Raw genomic sequence first — 23,347 nt, 5'->3', positions numbered from 1 at the left:
CTACATACAGAAAGGGTGAATGTCTCTGATAGTGCAAAGCTAATACTTGTAAAATCTGTGGGTGTCTGCCAACCCAGCTTGTTGGGACCCCTTTTTAATTAAAAAACTGTAAACATTGCACTCCTAGTCAACAACTCTTGACTTGAGAGGACCTCTTGAGAGTAGGTTCAAATTCAGAGTTAACCCACAAACTGAGTCACTAAAATCTGCATTACAGGTGTAAGTCGCTTGATGGGGATATATTCTCCAATCCCCATTAAGCAATTCTGTCATTATGTGGATATTTAGTGCCATCTAGTGGCTGAATGTGGTATAGCATGTAGTTGAATGTTGTTGTCTAGCATGCAAGAATCCTGTGTTCTTATCTTAGGGCACCACAGTTGTATATTTGGTCGGTCATTAGTTGGAGCATTGCTAAGCTATACACACCTGTATGCATGTATACACACACTCTCCCCATTCTCCAATTCATTTCCTCCTTACCCACCTTCCAGCTTAAGACAGGAATGCCTTCATACTGTCCCGGATGACCCCTCTGCAGATGGGACAGCGTCTCAGATTAGGTGCACATTCTGCACACACCACCAAGTGACCACAAGGCACCAGCAAAATGGACACATCTTTGTCCATGCATACTTTGCACACGCGTTCCTCCTTAAGGCGGCGCAGCTGCTCCTCCGTGTTTAGGGCAGGTGCTAGTAAAAAGGAAGAGAGTGATGAGGCAGACTTACAACCAGAATTTGAATTGCTCTGCACTATGACCACTTGGAACTCTAGAGTTTCATGGTATTTGCCTGGAACCTTTTCCAAGTCACAGCTCAACCACAGATTTATGGAAAATTTGCTTCTATATTATTAATGAAGACAATGCCACCTGACTTCCCCTCTCCAATCATTCTCTTCCAGTGAAATGGATCTTGTGAAGGTATTTAATCCAACTGATGAATCAACACTCCAGCATATGGTTAAAACCTGCTAGGTTAATCAAGCTATAGCTGTGTTTTTCAACCTTCCTTCTCCATAAGTACCACCTTTTGCAAATACCACTTTGTATAAGAAGTATACAGGTGCAGCCTATTTATCCACAGATTTGTCTCAACGCAAATGGGGTGGGGGGAACCAAAAGTCACACACACACCTTTGCCTCCTTTGCCCTTTGCTCCATTTCCAGGCAGCCCAAAACACTGCAAAAAGGCTCTGCCTCACCCAGGCAGGGAAATAGCCCTGGAAGAGGTTCCCCTTACAAAGGAACAGTAACACTCCTGGAGCCCCTGAGCCAGCAAAGAGGCTGAAGAGGGGCTGAAAATCTCTGTAGCCAGAACACGTGCAGCAAGGTGGAGCACTCACACTCACACCAATCCTCTCCACACTTTCCTGGGAGTAAGCCCCATTGACTACAATGGAACTTCTGAGTAGAAACACATAGGGCTGGACTCTTAAAAGCACAGCGGGAGAGCTGAGTACAGAGGGGAGGGGATCGATCACAGCTACCATAGTTCCCTTCCAACTGGAAGTGTCAGGCTGCAGTGCACTTGCGTAACTCTGGAATTTAGCACATTTTTTTTGTTAATCACACAGAGTCACAGAACAGAACTAACTCGGATAAACAGGCTCCACCTGTATATCTCACCAGTGTCATTCCTGGAGGGAGAGACTGAGGGAGGGAGAGAAGGGAGGAGCAACCAGAGAAGCTTCTGTGTCCTGACCTCTACTCCACTCTTGCCAAGCCTCCCCTCTTTCAAAGGACATGGCAGAGGCCACCACAGAGCCTCATCTGACTGCCAGTACATTTCTCTCTACTTTTATTTGGGGGGTGTCAGGCCAGAAAAGCAGGACTACATGGTCCTGGTGGCACTTCACATACATGTAGATTAATCTACATGGCTGAACACCACTTGCCATACTGTGACTTACCGCCAATGGTACCACTGCTCAAAAAGCACTGAATTATTCCAATACTAACCAACATGGATATTACATCAAGGATGTCTAAAACCAGTAACACTCAAGTCAAATTGAATCCTCTTTCCTTTATTATAGTTATTACTGTGTTGATTTCAGAGCAAGAGTTAACAGGAGTGGCAATCAGTAAGAGTTGCTTCAAGAGTATGAGTGTTTCCAAATAACACAGACTAGATACTTGTATGGTAAGATTCAAGGTAACTTGAAGGGCTTGCATCCTGAAGGGCTGCAACCTTATACACACTTGCCTTGAAGTAAATCCCATTAAGCTCAATGGAATTTACTGCTGAGTAGACATGCATAGGACTGGACTGCAAGACCCTCCACTTCTACCCACCCTTTCAGCTAGAACCAGATGGACACGATTTGCTAAAGCCATCAAACACAACATCAAATCAAAATTGAGTGGTCTCCAGGTGCTTTTGCCACTCTTGACAGCTGTGTACAGAGGAGGATTGCAAATTGCTAGGATGGGAGGCTGGCATTCTGCCACCCCCAGTTCCAAGTTTTACTTGAGTAGCCAATGAGCTACTGCTGTTTTCCCAGCCAAGGGTTCACTTCCTGCCTAAAATCTTTCTTCCACTATTCTTACCTGGTTCATTTTGATGTTCTAGTTCTCTTCTCGTCCTACAAGGAGCTGGTCTTTGTTGACTAGGCTCTGTCCAAAAGAGAGAAAGAGAGAAGAGGCCCTGATCAGAGCAATATCAAAGTCTGAAGAGATCCTATTTGAGGATATCCTACTGACAAGCATCCTTTCCCCACACAGATTTGGGGCTGTTCATAACGTTTTCTGGGTCACTCAGACCCAGGCATGGTTGTCCATGCACCGATTAATCGCACTTGGATTACTGCAACATGCATGAGGATGCCCTTGAAGGCCATTCAGAAACTTCCACTCCTGTGGCCCAAGGTATGGTGACATCATCACATGCGCATTGCTTCACCTGCATTGGTTCCTAGCATTGTTCCAAGTGCAGTTCAAGGTGGTGGTTTGAACCTTTAAGGGCCACCTCCACAGTGAAATTGCCAGCAGTGAAACATGCAGAAGAGGTTTCTTTGATTATCGAACAGACATGCCTGGCAGTGCTGCAGAGAAGGGCCTTTCCTGTGGTAATGCCCAAGCTATGCAACCCCTTCCCTAGCAAGCAAGGTCAGCACCATTACAGTTGCCCTTTCATGCAAACTTAAGACTTTTCTATTTTGTTCAGTATTCAGCTTAGGTTGAGCTGAATTTGCCCCTTTCTTGCATTTTTACTGACATTTTTATGACTTTTGCAATAGTCATTTGCTTTTAATGCAACTGTAATGCATGTATAGCCTTTACTGGAAACCTCCTTGAGTGCCTCACTCATAGGAGCAGAAAGTGCAAATACATGTAAAAGTTTTTAAATACAGCAGTTTGATCCCATTCCCTGTCTGCATCTTGCATTTGCTAGGTGTTCACTAGGCAACCATAGAAAAGCTCTGCCACAGAAAAGCTCACTAACCATGAGCAGTATAGCAATACTCACCTAATTTGCCTGCATGTTATAATCGTTAATACAATGGAGAAAGTCTCCTGAACAATTGTGAAAATCATTCAGGGAAGGGGTAGATCCCCCCCCCCCATCTACTGTAATTTGGTCTGCACCAAACATGTCACAGAATTCAGGGAAAAGCTCATCTGGAGGGCACTTTCCATCATAGAAGTCAGATGTGGGGAATCTAAATTCAAGGTTCCCACACTAGCTGCAGAGACATGGTGGGGAAGGGATAGGGTGTTTCAGTCACCATTGCAGTTAAGAGAACCTCACATTCAGGGTGCTTCTACTCAGTAGGATAAGAATCTTACACATTTTCTCTCTGCTGGGGCAGCAATACCAAGTTCTCAGATTGTCAGCTTCAGAGTGCAGATCTGTCTGCTCTTTAAAGATAGTAAAGATAGTACAGGTGTGCCCTAGTATCCAACAACACAGTCCTGGAACAAGCTGGAATCCCTAGCACATATGCACTGCTGAAACAGAGACACCTGCATTGGCTCGGTCATGTTGTGAGAATGGATGATGGCCGGATACCAAAGGATCTCCTCTATGGAGAACTCGTGCAAGGAAAGCGCCCTACAGGTAGACCACAGCTGCGATACAAGGACATCTGCAAGAGGGATCTGAAGGCCTTAGGAGTGGACCTCCTTAGGAGTGGACCTCAACAGGTGGGAAACCCTGGCCTCTGAGCGGCCCGCTTGGAGGCAGGCTGTGCAGCATGGCCTCTCCCAGTTTGAAGAGACACTTGGCCAACAGTCTGAGGCTAAGAGGCAAAGAAGGAAGGCCCATAGCCAGGGAGACAGACCAGGGACAGACTGCACTTGCTCCCAGTGTGGAAGGGATTGTCACTCCCGAATCGGCCTTTTCAGCCACACTAGACGCTGTTCCAGAACCACCATTCAGAGCGCGATACCATAGTCTTTTGAGACTGAAGGCTGCCAGCAACATGAGCATGAGTCCTAGTATCCATGGGAGTTCCATTCTGGAACTCAGTGTTGCCCCAGAATACATTCTCTTCCTGGTCGTGATGCATTCTTGGGCAACACTGAGTGAAAGCAGGAGCCTTGGCCTGATCAGGAAGATGCTGCAGGCTGCTTTGAAGAAGTAGGCTACCTCAGAATGCCAGATGCAAGCAAGTGGCACCAGGTCTCTTGCTGTCTTGTGTGTTCCCAGAGGTAGCCGGTGGGACACTGTGAAATACAGGAAGCTGGACTAGATGGGCCCTTTGGCCGGATCCAGTGGGGCTCTTCTTATGATGCCTGCAGCCCTGAAAGCACAGTGGTTTTCCTGATAATAACAGCTATTTTTAGCATTCTCCTCCACTTTCCCTAATTTTTTTTAAAGGGTGGCACTGGTATCTGTGGATCCCCAGTATCTGCAGGGGGCATCTGGAACAGAATTCCCATGGATACTGGGACACACCTGCATATGATGTCTGCCTTGTACCAAGACAGGTCAGCATCATCTGCTCTGACTAGCAGTAACTCTGAGCCTTTCCCAGCACCTGCTACACAAGATCCTTTTAACCACATGCTTCTACCACTGAGCTATGTCCCCCACCATCCAAGTGTACTCTTATCCCATTCCCAAGGCCCAGAGCCTAACCACTACCCACATCCCCACCTTGTTAGCAGACCAAGTTGCAAGCTCTCCAGGCAGGGACGCATCCTTTCTATTAACCACCAGACACTGTTGCTACCAAGCCACTGAATTACAGAGGTCCAGCTCAAGCAATTTAGCCCATATTCCTAAGAGTGCAAGTGAAGCTGCACTTAAACTGAAAGTTGCATAGTAGCATCCTATAGAACAGTGCAAACAATCCTCAGACGTCCTCTGGGATGGTGCAGTATGGGTGTCTGGGGCTTTTCACTTGCCCCAAAGAACATCCAAAGCAATAAAGGTCTGTTTCTGAATAAGCAAGTTACTCACACATACTTACCTTGGGGGATGACAGGAGGATTTTCAGGCTGACATATGTTGCTTTCCTGAGACAGACAAGAACGATACATCATTGGTTAGAAACATCCTTTTTATTGTCAGGAAATTAATTTATTTAATCAGTCATACACCAATACTCACTGGAGAATCCAAATAAGTGTCTTGAATGCTATTTACAAAGTCTCTCCCTCTAGACTGTAGCAGGAATTGGCACCTGTAAGGAGGTAGGGATTTGAAACAAGAGAAACCAAGTTAGTCAAACAATGCAATGGTCAACTGATTTCAGAAACCAAACACCTCCACTGCACATAATTTCAAATTTACAGAGATAATCTCAATTTCCTAGACCACAATGAGCAGGACTTTTTTCTTGACCTAGTTCATTTACTCTGCCAAACCAAGATCAGAGTTGCTGCCACCAGCAGAGGCAATGGAGGTTCTGCCAACTAGATGTTCTGCACATTTAGTTATCTCCAGTGAGAGCAGACAGCCACGCTTGCCCCTTTAGAATTCCTCCCTGTCATGTGGCTCACGAGTTCCTCTGGTCAAAGCAATTTCAAAGAGGGTTTTGCTTTGCTTTTCCTTCTCTTTAACCTTTTCCTTCTTTTTCTCTTCCCTTTTATTAACCATACAGTAGTTTGGCACAGAGGTGTGACTGGTTTAGCAGAGACCAGTTACCCAGTTAAAGAACTGCATATTCAAAAAGATGATAAAAGTTCAAGAATAAGTTTCTATATAAGATAGGCAAGATATTTTAGTCCAGCATTTCTCAAAGTTTGCCCTTGCTGTACCATGTTGCATGATTCACCTATTGGAAGTACCACTGGAAGTAACTGGCAATTATGTAAACTCTAGTTACTTCTGGATTGGAAGGACAGATGCAATGCAATACTGGTAAGAGTCTCAGAGTGGACAGGAGGGCTTTTTCAAACATGAGAAAGTACATACTGGAGCTCTCTTCACTGAGCTGAGCCTCCTACTGCTGCTGCTTGCCACATTGCACTGCTTGTCTCACAGACAGTGGGGGTCTGGAGGTACCATGTTTGCCACTGGACACTGTCTCAATACCACCAATGGTACAAGTCCCACCTGTAAGAAACACCGTTTCAGTCTCAAACAAATCTGTCCTTACTTGGTAGATACAGCTCACCCCACTGGGTTTTTTTTCACCAAGTTGCAAAGGTGTGGCTGTTTGACTACCATATCTTAGAACAGAAACCAGCAGAATAAGATCTCTGCTCAGTTACTACTACGGGTTTTAGAGCTGCTTTTATTCTTGTTTTATTGATACAATTATCTTTACAGTGTTCAGAACGTAGTTGTATTGCCGAAAATTGCCTTGAGCTCCACTTTTAATGACAGAAAGGCGAGATAGAACATGCATTCACACACAAATGCCCCTCATCTCATACTTCTTCAGAGGCTTCCTGAAGTAGGCCCAAGTTCACCTTGGCCACAAAAAGTTCTTTTCTAAGTCATCTGAGGGATGGATGGATGTCCATCTCTATTCTTGCAGGACTACAATAGTACTTCCACTGTAGGGACAAGAAAGAGCTTCCCACGCAAAAGGAGGGGAACAGAAACAAGAGCCCATCAAAAATGTCAGGTTGGTGTAGTGGTTCTGGTGTTGGATTTAGACCCGGAAGATTCAGGTTCAAACCCTGCCCAGCCACGAAGCCTAACCTACCTCAAAGGGTTGTTGTGAGGACAAAAAGGAAGGAAGCATCTGTACCACCCTGATTGCTTGGGGGGAGAGAAGAATGATATAAACTTGTGAAAAAATAAGTCATTCTGCAATACACCTTTATGCTGACCTCCTCCTCGGGAAGCTTCCTGCAAATTCTAAACCAGAAATCTCTGGGACTTACATGTAGCCTTTGGAAGACGATGGCCAAAGCATCAACATGTAAGCCCAACTGCCTTGGGCTCCCTTTCAGGTGTGAGGTCATCTGAATCCAAGACATCTCTCTAAAATCAAGACTACTATTGAGCAGATCAAAGCGTTACAGAAAACAGAGGACATTGCCCTGCATTTCCTGTGGGGTGAAGTTCATTTAGTCACCATTTGTTTAGCCATTTGTCTAATGTGCAGGTAAGGAGAAGCTTAATTATTCACAAAGTGGTTTCCTTTCTACAGAGAGAAACTGTTCAGATATTCTGCCAGTCTGTATGAAGGTGTACAACAGCTGCTTAGCAAAAGGTTGTTTTCCCAGACTTGCAACCCAATCTACTTATTTAGCTATACTGCACACTTAGATTACAGTTTCTTGTTCTCTTTAGAGTGCCCAAGAAAATTCCTCGATTCCATTTAGGTGGGGAGACCACTGCAAGAGTTGTCACTGGCTTTCCGATGAGCATTCAGACTTTTAAGGTAGAATAATAATAATGGCCCAAAACCTACTAGGAAATTGTTACCCAACATTATACAGTATGTGTTTTGTACGCTAGCACAGACTCAATTTGTGCCAGAATAGGCATGCGCTAGTATTGTTCTTTCTGGTCCAGTTCATGGATTCCCTGTTCAGCATGGGAACTAGCAGTGTCATGAGCACCAACATTACAACATACATCTCTTTTCCAGCAAGGGAAATCATAGGAGTTCTTATATACTTTCAAACACATCCACTCACATAAAAGTACAATCACCACCAGAGAGTCAGAACTGATGGGACCCAACATACAGACTTGCAATTTGCATCTTCTGGGAGAGTCTAGAGCAGAATAGCAGTGATGCAGTGGCCATCCAAAGGAGGCCCTTCATACCCCTAGTACATCAGGAAGACTACATTTAGACAGCTAGCAAGGCTCAACAAGCAACTTGCACTGACTCAGTGGAATGTTGACTTTTCTCCCCCTTAGAACATTTGAGATCATGACATGAGCAAACAAGACCACAGCACCCCTCACTTCAGAAGTAGTCAGTCATGCAGCAAGGGACAGTGTTTTTTCCCCAGAAAACTGTCCATACATCCATACTCCCCCCCCCCCCCAAAAAATCAGTCCCTATGAATTAAGAATTTCAGAGTTCTTTGGATTATGGCACCAGGCTGCAAGCTTCAGCACCACTTAGGCCCAGTTTTATTTTAGCAGAAGACCAACATCAGGGCTATACAACTTCAGTTTGCAGGTGGGAATATCACATTACTACAACTCTTTATTTAGATACTTTTTCAAAAAATTGAAAGTTAGGGGTCAAATGATACATTACAAGTACTGTATGCAGTTTGTGCTTGTGTAGATTTTTTAAAAATGCCCAGATCGTGACATGGGGCCCTGATCCCTATTAGGACCATGACAGATAAAAGCCCCATCACCTCCACATCATCTTGACCTGGATTAGGGGAACCTATTAAACACATACACAATTAAGTTGGACCCTAAATGCCAGGTAAAGAATTCAAGGCTAGGCTTCTTGCCACACAGACTTGAATGTTGAGAGGGTTTTTTGTTTTTGTTTTTGCTTTTTTGTACTTCACTTGTATTGTAAGGAAAAACATTCAATTGCGCAAGGCTACCACTTCATATTGTCTAGACTAGGGGTCTCCAAACATTTTGGCCAGAGGGCCGCATCAAATGACCAGCACGGTTTTGAGGGCTGAAAAAAACATTTAAATATAAAATTTATATAAATAAATTAGAGATGGAACTTAGATGTGTGAATAAATGAATGAATAGGCTCATTCATTCAACCTCTCTGGCTCTGAAAACACCCTTCAGATGCAACCAGAGCATAGTTCCAGTCATGTTAGGCAAAGTGGGCCAGGGGCTTTCAGGACACAAGAGGCTGGCCGCGGGCCGGATAGAGGCTTGCTGCGGGCCGCATCTGGCCCCCGGGCCGGGGTTTGGAGACCCCTGGTCTAGACATAAGTTTACTAGGGCCAAATTCCCACTGAGGAATAGGGAGTAACCTCATTGAACTGGATAAACAAAAACATTGGACCAAATTGGGGTCAGTTACTACTTATTTCTCCTCTCCGTGCAGAAAACGATACATGCAGATGCACTACCTTGGAAAACATCTGGCATGCTCCACCCAGGGGTCATCTCCACGTTCCCAGTTCCTCAAAGAACCATCACAACAGAAGCACTGCACATAGTCATCCTGGCCTGAAAACATCAGGGGCAGAAAGATTAGTAGACAGCAACTGAAACAAAACATCATGCTGCAGAGAACACAGGAAGACCAGCTTCGTATAAATAAACAGCACTTTGGAATCTCACTTCTACAAATGTCTCCTAGGATCAGAAAGATGAAGTCTGGTTGCAGGAATAGAGGCACCTGTACCTGGCTTAGCTATTATGATTATAATACTTTATTTTTTTATTTATATAGAAGCTAACTAACTAGCAAACAAAGAGGACAAGGACAACAGCAAGACAGGAGAGAGGTGAAACCCTAATGCACAAGCCATGTTGGCTGGTTTGAATCAAGTTGTGTTTTATACTAGCTACTTTGAATCCTTTTAAAGAGAGAAGCAGAAGACAAATATTTTTTTAAATAAATACTGTTGTGGTGATCAGAGTGTGCAAGGACATGCCAGATGGTTTCCATGCATGCACACTTTACATAATCTGGAGAAGGGATGAGAAAGACATCAGTGCACAGGATGTCTTGCTCTCCACTGAGAAGAGACAGAGTAAGTTATATAAACATTTGCTCATTTTGCTTCTCACAGGGTAGACAGGAGCAAACTGTAGCCCCACTCTCTTACCTCCTAGGATTTTATCAGGAAGTGCCACATGCACTTGCCTTTGGGGCAAATAAGGGCTACAGAAATGTGCGGAGATTTTATATCATGAAAGAAGCTGTACCGCACACATTGCCACATGCTGTGGTTCCACAGCACTAAGGTATACATACTGTCATGCCCCACTTATGTGCCTGAAGCGGTAACATCTGAAAGTTATTTGACTGCATAGCCTGTATCCCACAATGCATAAAGCCGCCTTATGCAGAGAGTCTAGCTCTGTGTTGCCTAGCCAAATTCCTAGTTAGCTCTCGACTCCAGGGTTTCAGACAGGGATCTTTCCCAATCCTACCTGGAAACATCAGGGACTGATAAAGTAGAGATCTGACAAGTGACCTTCTGCATGCAAAACATGTCAAAGTCCCTGCCCTTCTCTCCAGGGTTATATACCCAGGTGACACAAAAAGAGACCCCCCTCCCCCACCTCTTTGGAAGCCTCCAAACAAAGGAGAAACTTGACAAACCTACTCTTAGCTCAATGGTTCCCAAACCATTTTAACTGGAGGCTCTCTTTACTTCCGGGGCCAATGCCCATGGCCATTAGGGCTACAATTCTATACATTGTATAGGGTGATTCCATGGCTCCCCTAGCTGGTTTTTGAGGCTCCCCAGGGAGCCACGGCTCACAGTTTGGGAACCACTGCTTTAGCTGTACAAGCTTCAGTCAGCCAACACTTTTCAAAAACAAGTTCATACTGAATGATAGAGCCATCATGGTCAGAGGAATTATACCCCTGAATCAACATGCCAAGCTTAATCAACATGGGAAGACCTTCATGGCTGGGTTCTCGCAACCCAGATATGTATTAACTGCCATTCACTAGAAGGAAAATCTTGGGTCTGACCCATCAAGGCAATTCTTATGTTCTTACATACCTGTATAGAAGAAGCCTGCTCTAGCCAATGACTCTGGAGACACCTGAGCATAGGCTGGCCAGTTCAAAAAGGTTGACAACCTACCATCTTCCGTCACCTTCTCTGGGTATTCTGGTTGGGCTTCTATAATGGCCTCTTCCATGCCTAAATTCTGCAACATGCCAAGGAACTGTCCATCCACACAGTCCTGGATTTCCCCTGCACGGGGCATCTGTTGGTTTCCTATGTTCTGACCTTGGATAAAGGGACATCCAGGGAAGAACTTCTTGTGCTCAGCTAGAGGGTTATCCTCAGCAAACCAGTCATACAACACACCACCACAGCAGAAGCACTCCACTCTGTCATCTGGACCAATGAAGAAAAAGCCTGCTGCAGCCAGGTCAGTGGGAGAAACAGGAGCACTATCTGGCCAATGCTGGAACGTCCTTAAGCGCCTCTCCTCCGACTTCATACTGGGCCTAGACAGATGCAAGCGCCTGCTCCCAGTTTCCTCTGGAAAGGATTTCTCTCCCATTTCCCAACTGCTGGACAAGATATTAGCCAACGCATCAACAACAACCTTCACGCCTGTTGCAATGAAATACTCCCCCATATCATTAGACTGCATCCTTTTGCCCTCTTTGGCTTTGCCTGCCGTGTGTTCTGGAAAGCTCTGAAGTCAAAAGCAAAACAGGCTCCTGAACAGCAGGCTAAACAGGGTTCTGGCTTTTCTGTGACCTGCTGATGCTGTTGTTATGGCTGAACAATAGCTGCCCTTCTGCCCAATTCTTCTTGTGCCTGGACAGGAAAGAGAAAGGTAAACTATCTAGTGACTCACAGAAAAGCCCATTTTTTGTGGATGAGAACAGGAAGTTTAGTAAAGTAGACACAGCACTAGGACCATCTAACTCAGGGGTGGGCAAACTTTCAACTTTAGGACCTTTAACAATTGTGTAGGAGTGAGACTCTCAGCAGGTGCAGTTTGTTATCTGAGATGACAAGCTGCACCTGCTGAAATTCCCTCTTCTAGCCCTCTTCAAGAAGTTTCCTCTTGTCACAGATGACAAGCTGCCACAACTGCTGGAATTCTCTCTCCTACACAATTGTTAAAGGTCCAGGATCCCTAAGGTTGAATGTTTGCCCAGCCTGATCTACCTAAAAAGACATCCATCAATTATGGACATTGCTGATACAAGACAACAAGGAGAATCATTTAGGTGCTAAAGGTTTTGTCTTCCTTACAGACAAGAAATGAAAAATCAGCATAAGTATGTCTTATCATAAACAGTCTTCAAGAGTTCTAATGAAAAGTTACTTTTGGCAGACAAGTTTCCAAAACCAAGTGAAGAATTTTATCTTACCCACCTAAACCTAGCTATAGTTAAGGGACTTGCTCTAACAAACATTAGCCAGAGACACTCAAATTGCTTGAGAATATCCATTACACACATGTCAATGTACTAAGCAGCAAAGATAAATAAGGCAGAACAACATACAAAAAATGTTGCATAGTTCAAAGAAGCCAATCTACAAGCTTTGAATATATATATCAAAACCCACAACATGAATATATTAAGTTACATATTGCTTGTATTTCTATCCGACCTTTCTTCCTCTGAGGAGATATATCAGTACAATCCTACAGCTGCTATAACAATTACTTATCTCTTACAGTTACCAAATAACACCACCTTCCTCAGCCACAAGCTAGCAGAAAAGCAGAAGACAAGAAGAAACATCATCCTTGGCATTATATTTCACTTCCTTGCTCCACCCAGTCAATTAACTAGTTTGGATTTAATCAGCCATTTAAAGCTGCAAGCAGTTTTTAACTTGACTCTGGGATACAGGGGCTTTTCATATGTCATTTCAAGCTTTTGATGTATCTATCTTGCTATATTCACGTGTTCATGTGGAGAGAGGGATGGATTAATGTAAGGCTATCTCTTTACTACAGATATGTCAGGAACGGATCCTAACAGTGCAAGACTATACCTGTCTACACAGGTAAGTCTTATGGATTCAAAAGGACTTACTCAGAAGTGGGTAAAGACACTCTAGTATCTTTAGACTGCAATATCTTGTGTACACACATTCTGCAGAAGAGCAAATCCTAGTACCTCAGGGGCTTACTTCTGAAGAAACATACTGTTGATAGGTTTGGGTTGTTAAAGGTAGAAGTCTTCCTATGCATGTCTACTCAGAAGTATGTCCCCTTGTGTTCAATGGAGCTCACTCCCCAGAAAGTGTGTACAAGCATTGCCTTATATCCATGGGTCCCATATCCACGGTTTCACTTATCTACGGTCCCCCAATTCCTCCCTCCCATTGCACAAATGACTTATCTTTGATTGCAGCCCTTTTGTTGCTGTCTCCTCTCTCTGCCTGCAAATGCTAACAGGAAGCAGGAATATGGTGACCAGATACAATGGTGGACAGAGTGCTTATACCTTTAACCATTGTATAGAAGCAGAAATTTTGGAAGGTGCAGCTTTTTTAACCCTTCCATATTGAGCTGCACCTGTCAAAATTCCCTCTTCTATACCATAGTTGAAGGTATAGGCACTCTGTCCTCTACTGTATTCAGACACCCTGAGCAGGAAGAGTGTTGTGTTGTTTTCAGTTCTCCAATCCTTTCCCTGTTAGCTCTGTATAGGATTTCAGCCTTAGAGTATGAAACAGATAATTTTACCTGCCAGATCCTAACCATGTCTAGTCAGAGGTCAAATTAATTCCAGGAGGACTCACTTCCAAAGCTGTTAGTACTTTGGTGTTGAATTGCCCCACCAGACAGTACCTGGCCTGTCTTACAGCCCAATCCTATCCACACTTTTCTGGGAGTAAGACCCATTGACTCTAATGGGACTTACTTCTGAGTAGACATGCATAGGATTGGGCTGTCACACTCTGAGATCCAACTGAGGAATCTAACAGGTTTGTTGTCTGGTAGCATGCATTTGCCTTTAAGAGAGGCATTACTGGTAGGAATCTCGTAGCATGTGGGTTTTTTTCTAAGTGCTCACATCATATTAGGAAAGATTTCATCTGCTAATTTTCTGTATATCACAGAGATGCTAACTCATAGGAGCCCTGCCAGAACATGAGATTGGCACTGGCTCAGTAGGAGTCAAAATCAAGTGACCCATTTGATCTGTTGGCATGCCCAAAGGTTGACTGTTCAGTGTGCAAGCACAGTTCATTTCTACAAAATAAAAGATGATGGATCTCGGAGTGCCTGTAAGTCAGTCTTTTATCTGAAACCTGTGCCCTCTTATCCAACATATACTGGGGTGAGGACAGGACAGGAAAGGATATAACAGGAATATTGTATACCACCCTGATCAGAGGTATATCACTACAGTATTTGCAATGCTAAGTACCATATACAGGGTGAAAGGAACAAACACTCTAACTGGTGAAGAACCCACAATGGACACATACCAAGGGACCAAAAACCAATCACAGCTCCCAGGTACATGTTCACAGGTGTGGAGGGATGTGGTTCTCCTCTTCTATATTAGTGTTTTTCACAGGGCAAACACAGTTGCTGAGAAATCTACAATTTGACCCCTTTCAGTTGAGCCACTCCAACTCCCTGCTCTTAGATTATCCCTTACCTATATAGCTAAGTACTGTAATAACCATCCTGAATGTTTTTTTTAAATAGATGATATCATTCAAAATGTTCCTTTCCATGCCAAGTGTGGTTGGATTTGTGTGCTTGTTTTGAGGCTGGCTCTGGGGAAGAAAGTAAAGTGTTCCTTTGTGTCCATAGCAGATCACTGTTTGTAAAACATTTTGATTAAAATTATTATAGACCAGAGAGGGCTTCTCTTAAAATATTATTGAGAGAATTCCAATTCACAGGGGAGAGATAACAGAGATGATTTTCTAAACTCTGTCATAGTTTTGAACTCCACAGCCATATTCCAGCCTGTCCTGTGCTACATTCATAGGCAGCATCAAAGATTGGCCAGGTTGCAAGGGCCTATGTCTGTCAGTGCCAGTGGCAGCACCAATGCACAATTATGGGCTGAGCAGAGGTGCCAGGTACCAGCTGTATGACTTTGTCCCATGGCCCCATCAATATTTACAGATTTCATACCTTTCAACATTTTGCAAATGAAAATAGGTGTATAGTAACTGTTCTCCCACCAAGAATCATTTGATCACCCTCCCTAACACAAACTGCTGAAAACACCTCCCTGACTGCTGTATGAAGGGTTGCCAACCTTTTATCCAATCATTGCTCCTGTGCCTAACTAAGGCCTGATTGCAGCAGTCTTCACTTACACTGCAATAACCAGTGATGCTTTCGCTTCTCAAAAACCTAGACTGACCTGTTCCCTTTTTTATGGTCAATTTACTAACACAATGGAAGGAAAGTTCCCCCTAAATATTTTTTAAAATGTATCCCTCAAAGGCAAAACAATGGACAGTGATGAACCAGGGCAGATTCCAGAAAAGAGGGACTGAACCTGGTAAACAATTATAAAGTACAATATTTGCATAATAATTCAGAGATGAAATAAAAATCTCCAGCAAGAATGTAGTCCTGTGAAGTAAGCATTCTCTGATAATGCACTTAGAGCTATGACTGCTACCAGTATTGAGTTTGGGAGTTGGGCTAGCCAGACAATATCCTACAGGCTGACCTCTGATGCCACCTTTCAACCCCAAAGCCCCTGAACTGACTGTGGTCCACAAAGAGATGCTCACTGCCTGTCTCTTCTGCTGCTGTTGTTGCCAGGTTGTAATCTAGAGAGAATGTCAGTGTTAAGTATTTGCTTGACCACTCCCCTGAAACTTACTGCCTAGGTAAGAAATATGCATTTGATAGCACTGTAAAGCTTTCTGCTCTGGTTTTATGCAAATTGATAATCCAAGCATAACTTGCTTTGTATGTGGTCATTTGCCTACTCTGGAATGGGTTTAGGAGCAGCCCAGAGGTTAGCTCAGCCCAGGGCGATCAGCTATAGCGGAGGACAAAGTGTCTATACCTTTAACTAGTGTATTGAAGAGGGAATTTTGACAGGTGCAGCTCAATATAGAAGGGTTTAAAAAGCTGCACCTGCCAAAATTCCTGTTTCTATGCAATGGTTAAAGGTATAGACACTCTGTCTTCCATTTTATCTGGTCACCCTTTATATATATATTTGGTTTATTTTCTTTGGTTCGGACTTTAAGGGCCAAACTATGGAAGAATGCAAATGCATGCTACCAAGATACACATCCAACTAAAAATTCCTCTTTATTCTTAAAAACAGCTACATAGGGTAGCAATTCTGGTTGGAACTGGCATGAGTGGGGAATAGTAAAGAGTTTAAATAGTGAACAGTCCTATTGCTTTCAGGAGTTCTGTAAAATATTTGCTGATATTTGCTGAAGTGTAGTTCCCTGCTTAGCCTGCAAAGCCAAGCACATTGCTGTCAGACAGGAAGACTCTGTCTTTGATGCAAGGAGATCACCTGGGGAAGGAAAGCATCTTTCAACCCAGAGAACCATAACCAGACCTGCTGTGATGAGAAAGGCCACCCGTGGTCGTGGTCATTGTCAAACTCAAGAGTTCATCTCTTGGGCATCCTTTCCTACTGCTCACTGCTGAGACAAAAATATAAAAAGTATTCTTCAGTTTCCTGCCAGTATTCCCACCTATCAAAATCCAATTCACATTTGACAGCTGACAGACCTTTAGGTCTCAGAAGACACCAGAGTGAATTGGTATGAAACTGTGGGCCCAATTCTAGCCTATTTTCCAGAGTGATGCAGCCATGCCAATGGAGCATGCACTATCATTGGGGAGGGGGGCAGTCATGGAGGCCTCCTTAAGGTAAGAGGACAAATGTTCCCTTACCTCAGGGCTGCATTATGGCTGCTCAGCACTGGAAAGTTGAATAGGACAGTGGCATAGCTAGCGGGGGCGAGCGGGCGGTCCGCCCCAGGTACCACCCTTCGGGGGTGTAACCCTGAAAGAGCAGGTTCACAGCTTGGGGGTTCTCCTGGACTCGCAGCTCCTCCTGGACGTCCAGGTGTCGACTGTGGCCAGGGGTGCCTTTGCCCAGCTTTGGCTGGTGCGCCAGCTGCAACTGTACCTGTCTCAGGCTGATCTGGCCATGGTGGTCCATGCCATAGTGACATCAAGATTATTGTAACACGCTCTAAGTGGGGCTGCCCCTGAAGACGGTCCGGAAGCTACAACTAGTGCAGAATGCGGCAGCTCGGGTAGTTGCTGGGAGTCAGCGGTTTGACTCTGTCACACCGCTACTCCGGCGGCTGCACTGGCTGCCCATTCATTTCTGGGCTGAATTCAAGGTGCTGGTTATGACCTTTAAAACCCTAAATGGCTTGGGACCAGCGTATCTGAGAGACCGCCTTCTTCCATATAATCTGGTCCGTTCTCTTAGGTCATCAGAAGGGGCCCTGTTGGTTGTGCCGTCATTGAGAGTGGTGAAGGGAATGGGGGCCAGAAACAGGGGCTTTTCGGTGGTGGCACCTGCACTATGGAATTCCCTCCCCTTTGAATTGAGAGCAGCTACCTCATTATTAACGTTCTGGTGGGGCCTGAAGACTTTTTTATTCAGGAAAGCCTTTGAGGAACTAAAAGGGCTGTTTTTATAAATTATGTCTTTTATTGTGTGCTTTCAATCTGCTGCTATGTATTTTATCTTGTTTTAATTGTTTTTAAGTGTTTTGTATTTTTAATGTTTATCTGTTGCCTTGCATTTTAACTTGATTGTTAGCCGCCTTGGGTGCCCTTCGGGGAGAAAGGCGGAATACAAATCTAATAAATAAATAAATAAATTACACCACAAATACCCCAACATCGCTAACATTGCAGAGGTTATGAGTAACCCCATCATGCCATATACCATTGGGTGTGGTATTTCCAGCAGAATGCATTGCAAAAAACCAGATTGAAATATCTCCTTTCAATCAAAAGTTATGGCCAAAAAACCGGAAACCAAAAAATGCATGGAACCTTATGGAAAATGAAACTGAGCCATATCATGTGTTTACTTGTGAGTAGGCAAACATGCCATAGTTAATTGGAAAGGGCAAGCTGAGAGGAATCCAATAACACCAGAATGGTTCCTATCCAATGAAAGCAGCCCCCAAAAAACACCCAAGAAGGAAGTCCCTCCCTCCAAGCAGAAGACTATATTGAGCCCTATGGAAAGTGAAAGTAAGCCACGCGGTTGCATTTACTCACAAGTAAGCAAATATGCCTTGGCTCCTGATCAAGTCAGGCAAAATGGTTGGCAACTTTCAGTCTCGAAAGACTATGGTATAAGCCTATAGCACCCGGTATTCCCAGGAGGACTCCCATCCAAGTACTAACTAGACCTGATTGTGCTTAGTTTCCAAGATCAGAGATCAGGCATGTGCAGGGTAACTGCAAAGCTAGCTGCATGCTCCCCATTTGATGAAAGTGGAGCTCAACAAATGCTCCAGAAGGCAGCCCCTTCCCAGAGAATAAACCAGAAGCTTGAGCTGGTAAGGTGGGCACTGGGGAGGGCTGAAACTCTCACTGCTTTATCTGTGTGTGGGGGGGGGGAGTGTTACTGCAGGCAGGCTACAGAGAAAATTCACCTGGTGAAACAGGCCTGGCTTCCCCTTATCTAGTTATGTTTTTCTTTAATTTAATTATTTATAATTATTTTATTTTGCTTGATGATGTCACTTCCAGCCATGACATCACTTCCGGTGGGTCCTGGACAGATTGTCATTCTAAAAAGTGGGTCCCAGTGTGAAAAGTTTGAGAACCACTGCCTTAACTCAAAACAGGCCAATGAGACATGGGGGGGGGGGGAAGGGTGATACCCTAGTGACCAAAATTCTGGAAATCGTGGCTTTTAGGAATAATACCATCATGTTATATACCATTTGATACCAAGATCCAGGTCTACAGAGCTGGAACATACCAAGATCCAGGTCTACAGAGCTTGCGTCCTGAGTACACTTCTGTACTGCAGCGAGTCATGGACTCTTCGCTCACAACAGGAGAGGAAACTGAACGCTTTCCACATGCGCTGCCTCCGACGCATCCTCGGCATCACCTGGCAGGACAAAGTTCCAAACAACACAGTCCTGGAACGTGCTGGAATCCCTAGCATGTATTCACTGCTGAAACAGAGACGCCTGCGTTGGCTTGGTCATGTCGTGAGAATGGATGATGGCCGGATCCCAAAGGATCTCCTCTATGGAGAACTCATGCAAGGAAAGCGCCCTACAGGTAGACCACAGCTGCGATACAAGGACATCTGCAAGAGGGATCTGAAGGCCTTAGGGATGGACCTCAACAAGTGGGAAACCCTGGCCTCTGAGCGGCCCGCTTGGAGGCAGGCTGTGCAGCATGGCCTTTCCCAGTTTGAAGAGACACTTTGCCAACAGTCTGAGGCTAAGAGGCAAAGAAGGAAGGCCCATAGCCAGGGAGACAGACCAGGGACAGACTGCACTTGCTCCCGGTGTGGAAGGGATTGTCACTCCCGGATTGGCCTTTTCAGCCACACTAGACGCTGTGCCAGAACCACCTTTCAGAGCGCGATACCATAGTCTTCCGAGACTGAAGGTTGCCAATATAATATATAATATACCATTTGATGCAGAATTTCATCCGTTGCTTGTGGGGAAATATGCACTGCATTTATTTTTCTGGCCATTATTATTATTCATTCCATGTCATGACTATTACTATCTCTGTCTCACCTACCTCACAGAGTTGTTTTGAGGACAAAATAAGGGCAGGAACTATGTACACCACCCTGAGCTGCTTAAAGGAAGGGTGGTATAAAAAGTGAATTAATTAATCAATATAATAATTATTAATAATTGATTAAGTCATACGGGGTGACAAAAATTTATGGGCCCCGGGTGTCCAATGACCTAGCTACGCCTCTAGGATAGGATTAGGCCCTGTGTTATTCCATTTAGTACTATGGGTCAGTCTGGAATGTTTGAAATGTTTCTGAACCAGGCATTCTTTTGTCCTGCTTCTTGGCAGAATCTTTAGTGCCCAGAACAGGCCATCAAAGGCCTGGCACAGGAGCCCATTACTTTCAGTTGTTTTGTTGACTGTTGTGATCTATCAGGACCAGATGGGCTGGGCTGTACAGTACTGTATTTGCCATTTCCTCTTTACAGCTTGAAGGGGGTCTTGAATCATCTTCAGCAGTTTGCTAAAGCTCTTCTCTCAGTACAGGAAAAACTGGGATCTCTGAATAATTTGCAGAGGATAAACAAAAGGTTTCTGACTATCAATAGTGACAGCAAAAAAGGCTTTCCTACCTCACCCCTCACCCCAAAATTGGGCTGCTGAAATGAAGAAACTAGGAGTGGATTTTGGGACGAAAGGACCATATGAGCTTGGTTCTGATACTGAAAACTAATTTCTGGGCTGAGCACATGGTGAGGGGCAGCCTGGTCCCTCCAATCTAGTATTTTGCACCTGGCAACAATTGGTGAAACAGGATTCTAGTGAAGGACACATAAGAAGAGCCCCACTGGATCAGGTCAAAGGACCACCTAGTTCAGCTTCCTATATCTTAGTGGACCCCCAGATGCCCCAGGGAGCACACAAGACAACAAGAGACTTGCATCCTTGTGTTCTCTCATGCATCTGGCATCCAGAGACAGCCTATTTCTAAAATGAGGAGGTTGCACATACACATCATGGCTAATAGCCCGTGATGAACTTTTACTCCATAGTTCTGTCCAATTACCCCTTTTAAAGTATCTAGGCCAGACACCATCACCATCTCCTGTGGCAAGGAGTTCCACAGACTAATTACACACTGGGTAAAGAAATACTGTCTTTTGTCTGTTCTAACACTCCTGACACTCAGTATTAGTGGTTGTGCCCAGATTCTGGTGTTGTATGAGAGGGAAAAGAACACCCCTCTATCTGTCCAACACAAAAAAGGTCTCATGAACCTCTAAGCCTGGCCCACCTCCAGTGGATTCAGAGGCGTAGGACCGCCTGACCCCAAGTGATGGATGCCAGTGTTGAAAACTTCCTTTCTAGCAGCTGAAATGGGTCGACAGAAGTGACCTCTCCATGTAGGGTCCTTGCTCCTTGGATGCTGTTCTCTCCAGCATTTCCTTGATGCTTCCAGGTGTTGCTCTCTCATGTGCACTCCCCTAAGGGGCTCAGGTGTGGGCTGAGATGGCAACACTCGCAGCGCCAACATGACTCGAACCAGTGGCGTACCTCTGGGAGGGTCAAAACTCCCGGGTGCCATCCTCTCCCCTGTCGGAAGTGATGTTTTAAGGCCCTTGGAAAGCCTTTTGCGGGCCAGGGAGGCCGCGCAAGTTTCAAACACCTCATTGCCGCTTCTGGCTTCAGTGTCCCCCATCTTAGGGGAACCCATTCAGAGGAATGCACACACGTGTGGCATCTCCTGTGACTGGGAGGTGTTGTGTGAATGTGTGCCACACCAGGAACGTGCAGTGGGTGGGGAGGCAGGTGACGCAGAGCCTTCTTATTGGAGTCTGCCTTACCGGCAGAGTGCGTGGGTGGTGGGTGCTTGGGTGTCTCACACAGCAACTCACTTTTCAAAGGACTCCAGAGGGGAGGTTCTGCCTCACCTGCCTCCCCACCCACCTCATGTCCCTGAGCTGCACATGTAAACACGTGACGCCAGCATGTGGGAACACGTGTGATGCTGGCATGTGGGAACATGTGTGATGATGGTGTGTGGGAACACGTGTGTGGGAGCATGCGTGATGCTGACATGTGGGAACATGCGTGCGGGAACATTCGTGATGCTGGCATGTGGGAACATGCATGATGCTGGTGTGTGAGAACACGTGTGATGCTGGTGTGTAGGAACGTGTGTGGGAACACGTGTGATGCTGGCATGTGGGAACATGTGTGTGGGAACATGTGTGATGATGGTGTGTGGGAACACGTGTGTGGGAGCATGCGTGATGCTGACATGTGGGAACATGCGTGTGGGAACATTCGTGATGCTGGCATGTGGGAACACACATGATGCTGGTGTGTGAGAACACGTGTGATGCTGGCGTGTAGGAACATGTGTGTGGGAACACGCGTGATGCCAGCATGTGGGAACATGTGTGTGGGAACATGTGTGATGCTGGCGCTGCCACTCGCGCCTCTGCTCCGCTCCCTGCCCCTGCCGGGGCTCTTGGGCCTTCCACAGAGCAGCAGAGGCCCAGCCGGTGGGGTTTCTCAGGGGCTGCCACCCTTTCTGCACTGTCTTGGAGGAAGCCCCAAGGACTAGAAGGGGCTCACTCCTCAGCAGACAGGCGCAGGCTGAGCCCTGCTTGAGGGGCCAGCGACCCCCCTGGCCACGAGGAAGCGCGAACAGCGCCGCCTGGAGCTCCCTTAGAGGAGGGGCCGCCATCCGCTCCCTCAGCCTCTCCCGCACTCCTATTGGCCCAGACTGAGTGGAGTGCCGCCCCCTCCTGGCTGTCAGTCATCTCATCCCTCTCCCCACCTCATCCCACTCGCTCAGCCTCTACTCGCATTCCCATTGGACCAGACTGGGTGAGATCCCGCCTCCTCAGGCTGTCCATCATCTCTTCTCTCCACTCCCCCCTCATCCCACCCCTCAGCTATTTCTCGCATTTCTATTGGTCCAGACTGAGTGGAATCCCGCCTCCTCCTGGCTGTCAGTCACCTCTTCCTTTCTCCCCCCTCCCCCATTGGACCAGACTGGTGGAATCCCCGCCTCCGCCTCACTGTCAATCATCTTACCCCTTCCCCACATTCCAGTCCCTCAGCTCTTGCCCGCATTCCTATCGGTCCAGTCTGGATAAAACCCCGCCCTCCTTTCCCGCATTCCACACCCTCAGTTCTATCCCGCATTCCCATTGCACCAGACAGGGTGAAATCCCGCCTCCTCCTGGCTGCCAATCATCTTCTTCCCCCTCCCATCCCGCTCCTTCATCTTGCCCCGCATTCCTATTGGCCGAGACTGGCTGAAACCTCACCTCCTACTTGTGGCCAATCGCCTCCTCCCTTCCCCAATCCAACTCCCTCAGCTTTCCCCCGCATTCCTCTTGGGCCAGAACGGTCAAATCCCGCCTCCGCCTGGCTGTCAATCACCCCCTCCCTTCTCCTCCCCCTCATGAGCGGAGGCAGTTTGGGCGGGAACTTGAATCTGACTGACTGGAAGGAGGAGGGCCGCTCCCAGCCCGCCCAGCGCAACGGCCGCCAACGCGCGTTCCGCACTGCGCATGCGCGGCAGGTGAATCTCGCCCACCCCCCTCCTTCCTCTTCCTTCGCGCACGGTGGTTTGTCCTTCCCCAATCCCAGCATGCCCCGCGCGCGCAGGGGGTGTTGACGTCATCCGAGCCCGG

The 23,347-nt window shown here is 46.0% G+C and overlaps 1 protein-coding gene across 1 annotated transcript; it reads right to left on the bottom strand.

Annotated features, from left to right (window-relative positions):
* Positions 1-495: 495 nt before the first annotated feature.
* On the bottom strand, positions 496-15,707 carry BIRC7 (baculoviral IAP repeat containing 7). The gene is made up of 6 exons (XM_066624729.1): positions 15,691-15,707; positions 11,045-11,502; positions 9,428-9,527; positions 5,562-5,634; positions 5,422-5,467; positions 496-695 (listed from the first exon to the last, which is right to left on the bottom strand). The coding sequence occupies exons 2-6, from the start codon at positions 11,493-11,495 to the stop codon at positions 496-498; spliced, it is 870 nt and encodes a 289-aa protein (XP_066480826.1). The 5' UTR covers positions 11,496-11,502; positions 15,691-15,707.
* Positions 15,708-23,347: the final 7,640 nt, after the last annotated feature.

This window comes from Tiliqua scincoides, chromosome 4, assembly GCF_035046505.1.
Source record: "Tiliqua scincoides isolate rTilSci1 chromosome 4, rTilSci1.hap2, whole genome shotgun sequence".
Classification (NCBI taxonomy): Eukaryota; Metazoa; Chordata; class Lepidosauria; order Squamata; family Scincidae; genus Tiliqua; species Tiliqua scincoides.
Note: the sequence above shows the minus strand (reverse complement) of the source record. Positions and strands in the feature narration are given on the sequence as shown.

Excerpts from the sequence above, each read along its gene's own strand:
- BIRC7 (XM_066624729.1), bottom strand. The coding sequence starts at position 11,495 with ATGAAGTCGGAGGAGAGGCGCTTAAGGACGTTCCAGCATTGGCCAGAT. Across the intron at positions 5,635-9,427 it reads CATGCCAGATGTTTTCCAAG|GTGCCAATTCCTGCTACAGT; the intron begins GTAGTGCATCTG and ends ACCTCCTTACAG. Across the intron at positions 696-5,421 it reads TCCTCCTGTCATCCCCCAAG|CACCTGCCCTAAACACGGAG; the intron begins GTAAGTATGTGT and ends CCTTTTTACTAG.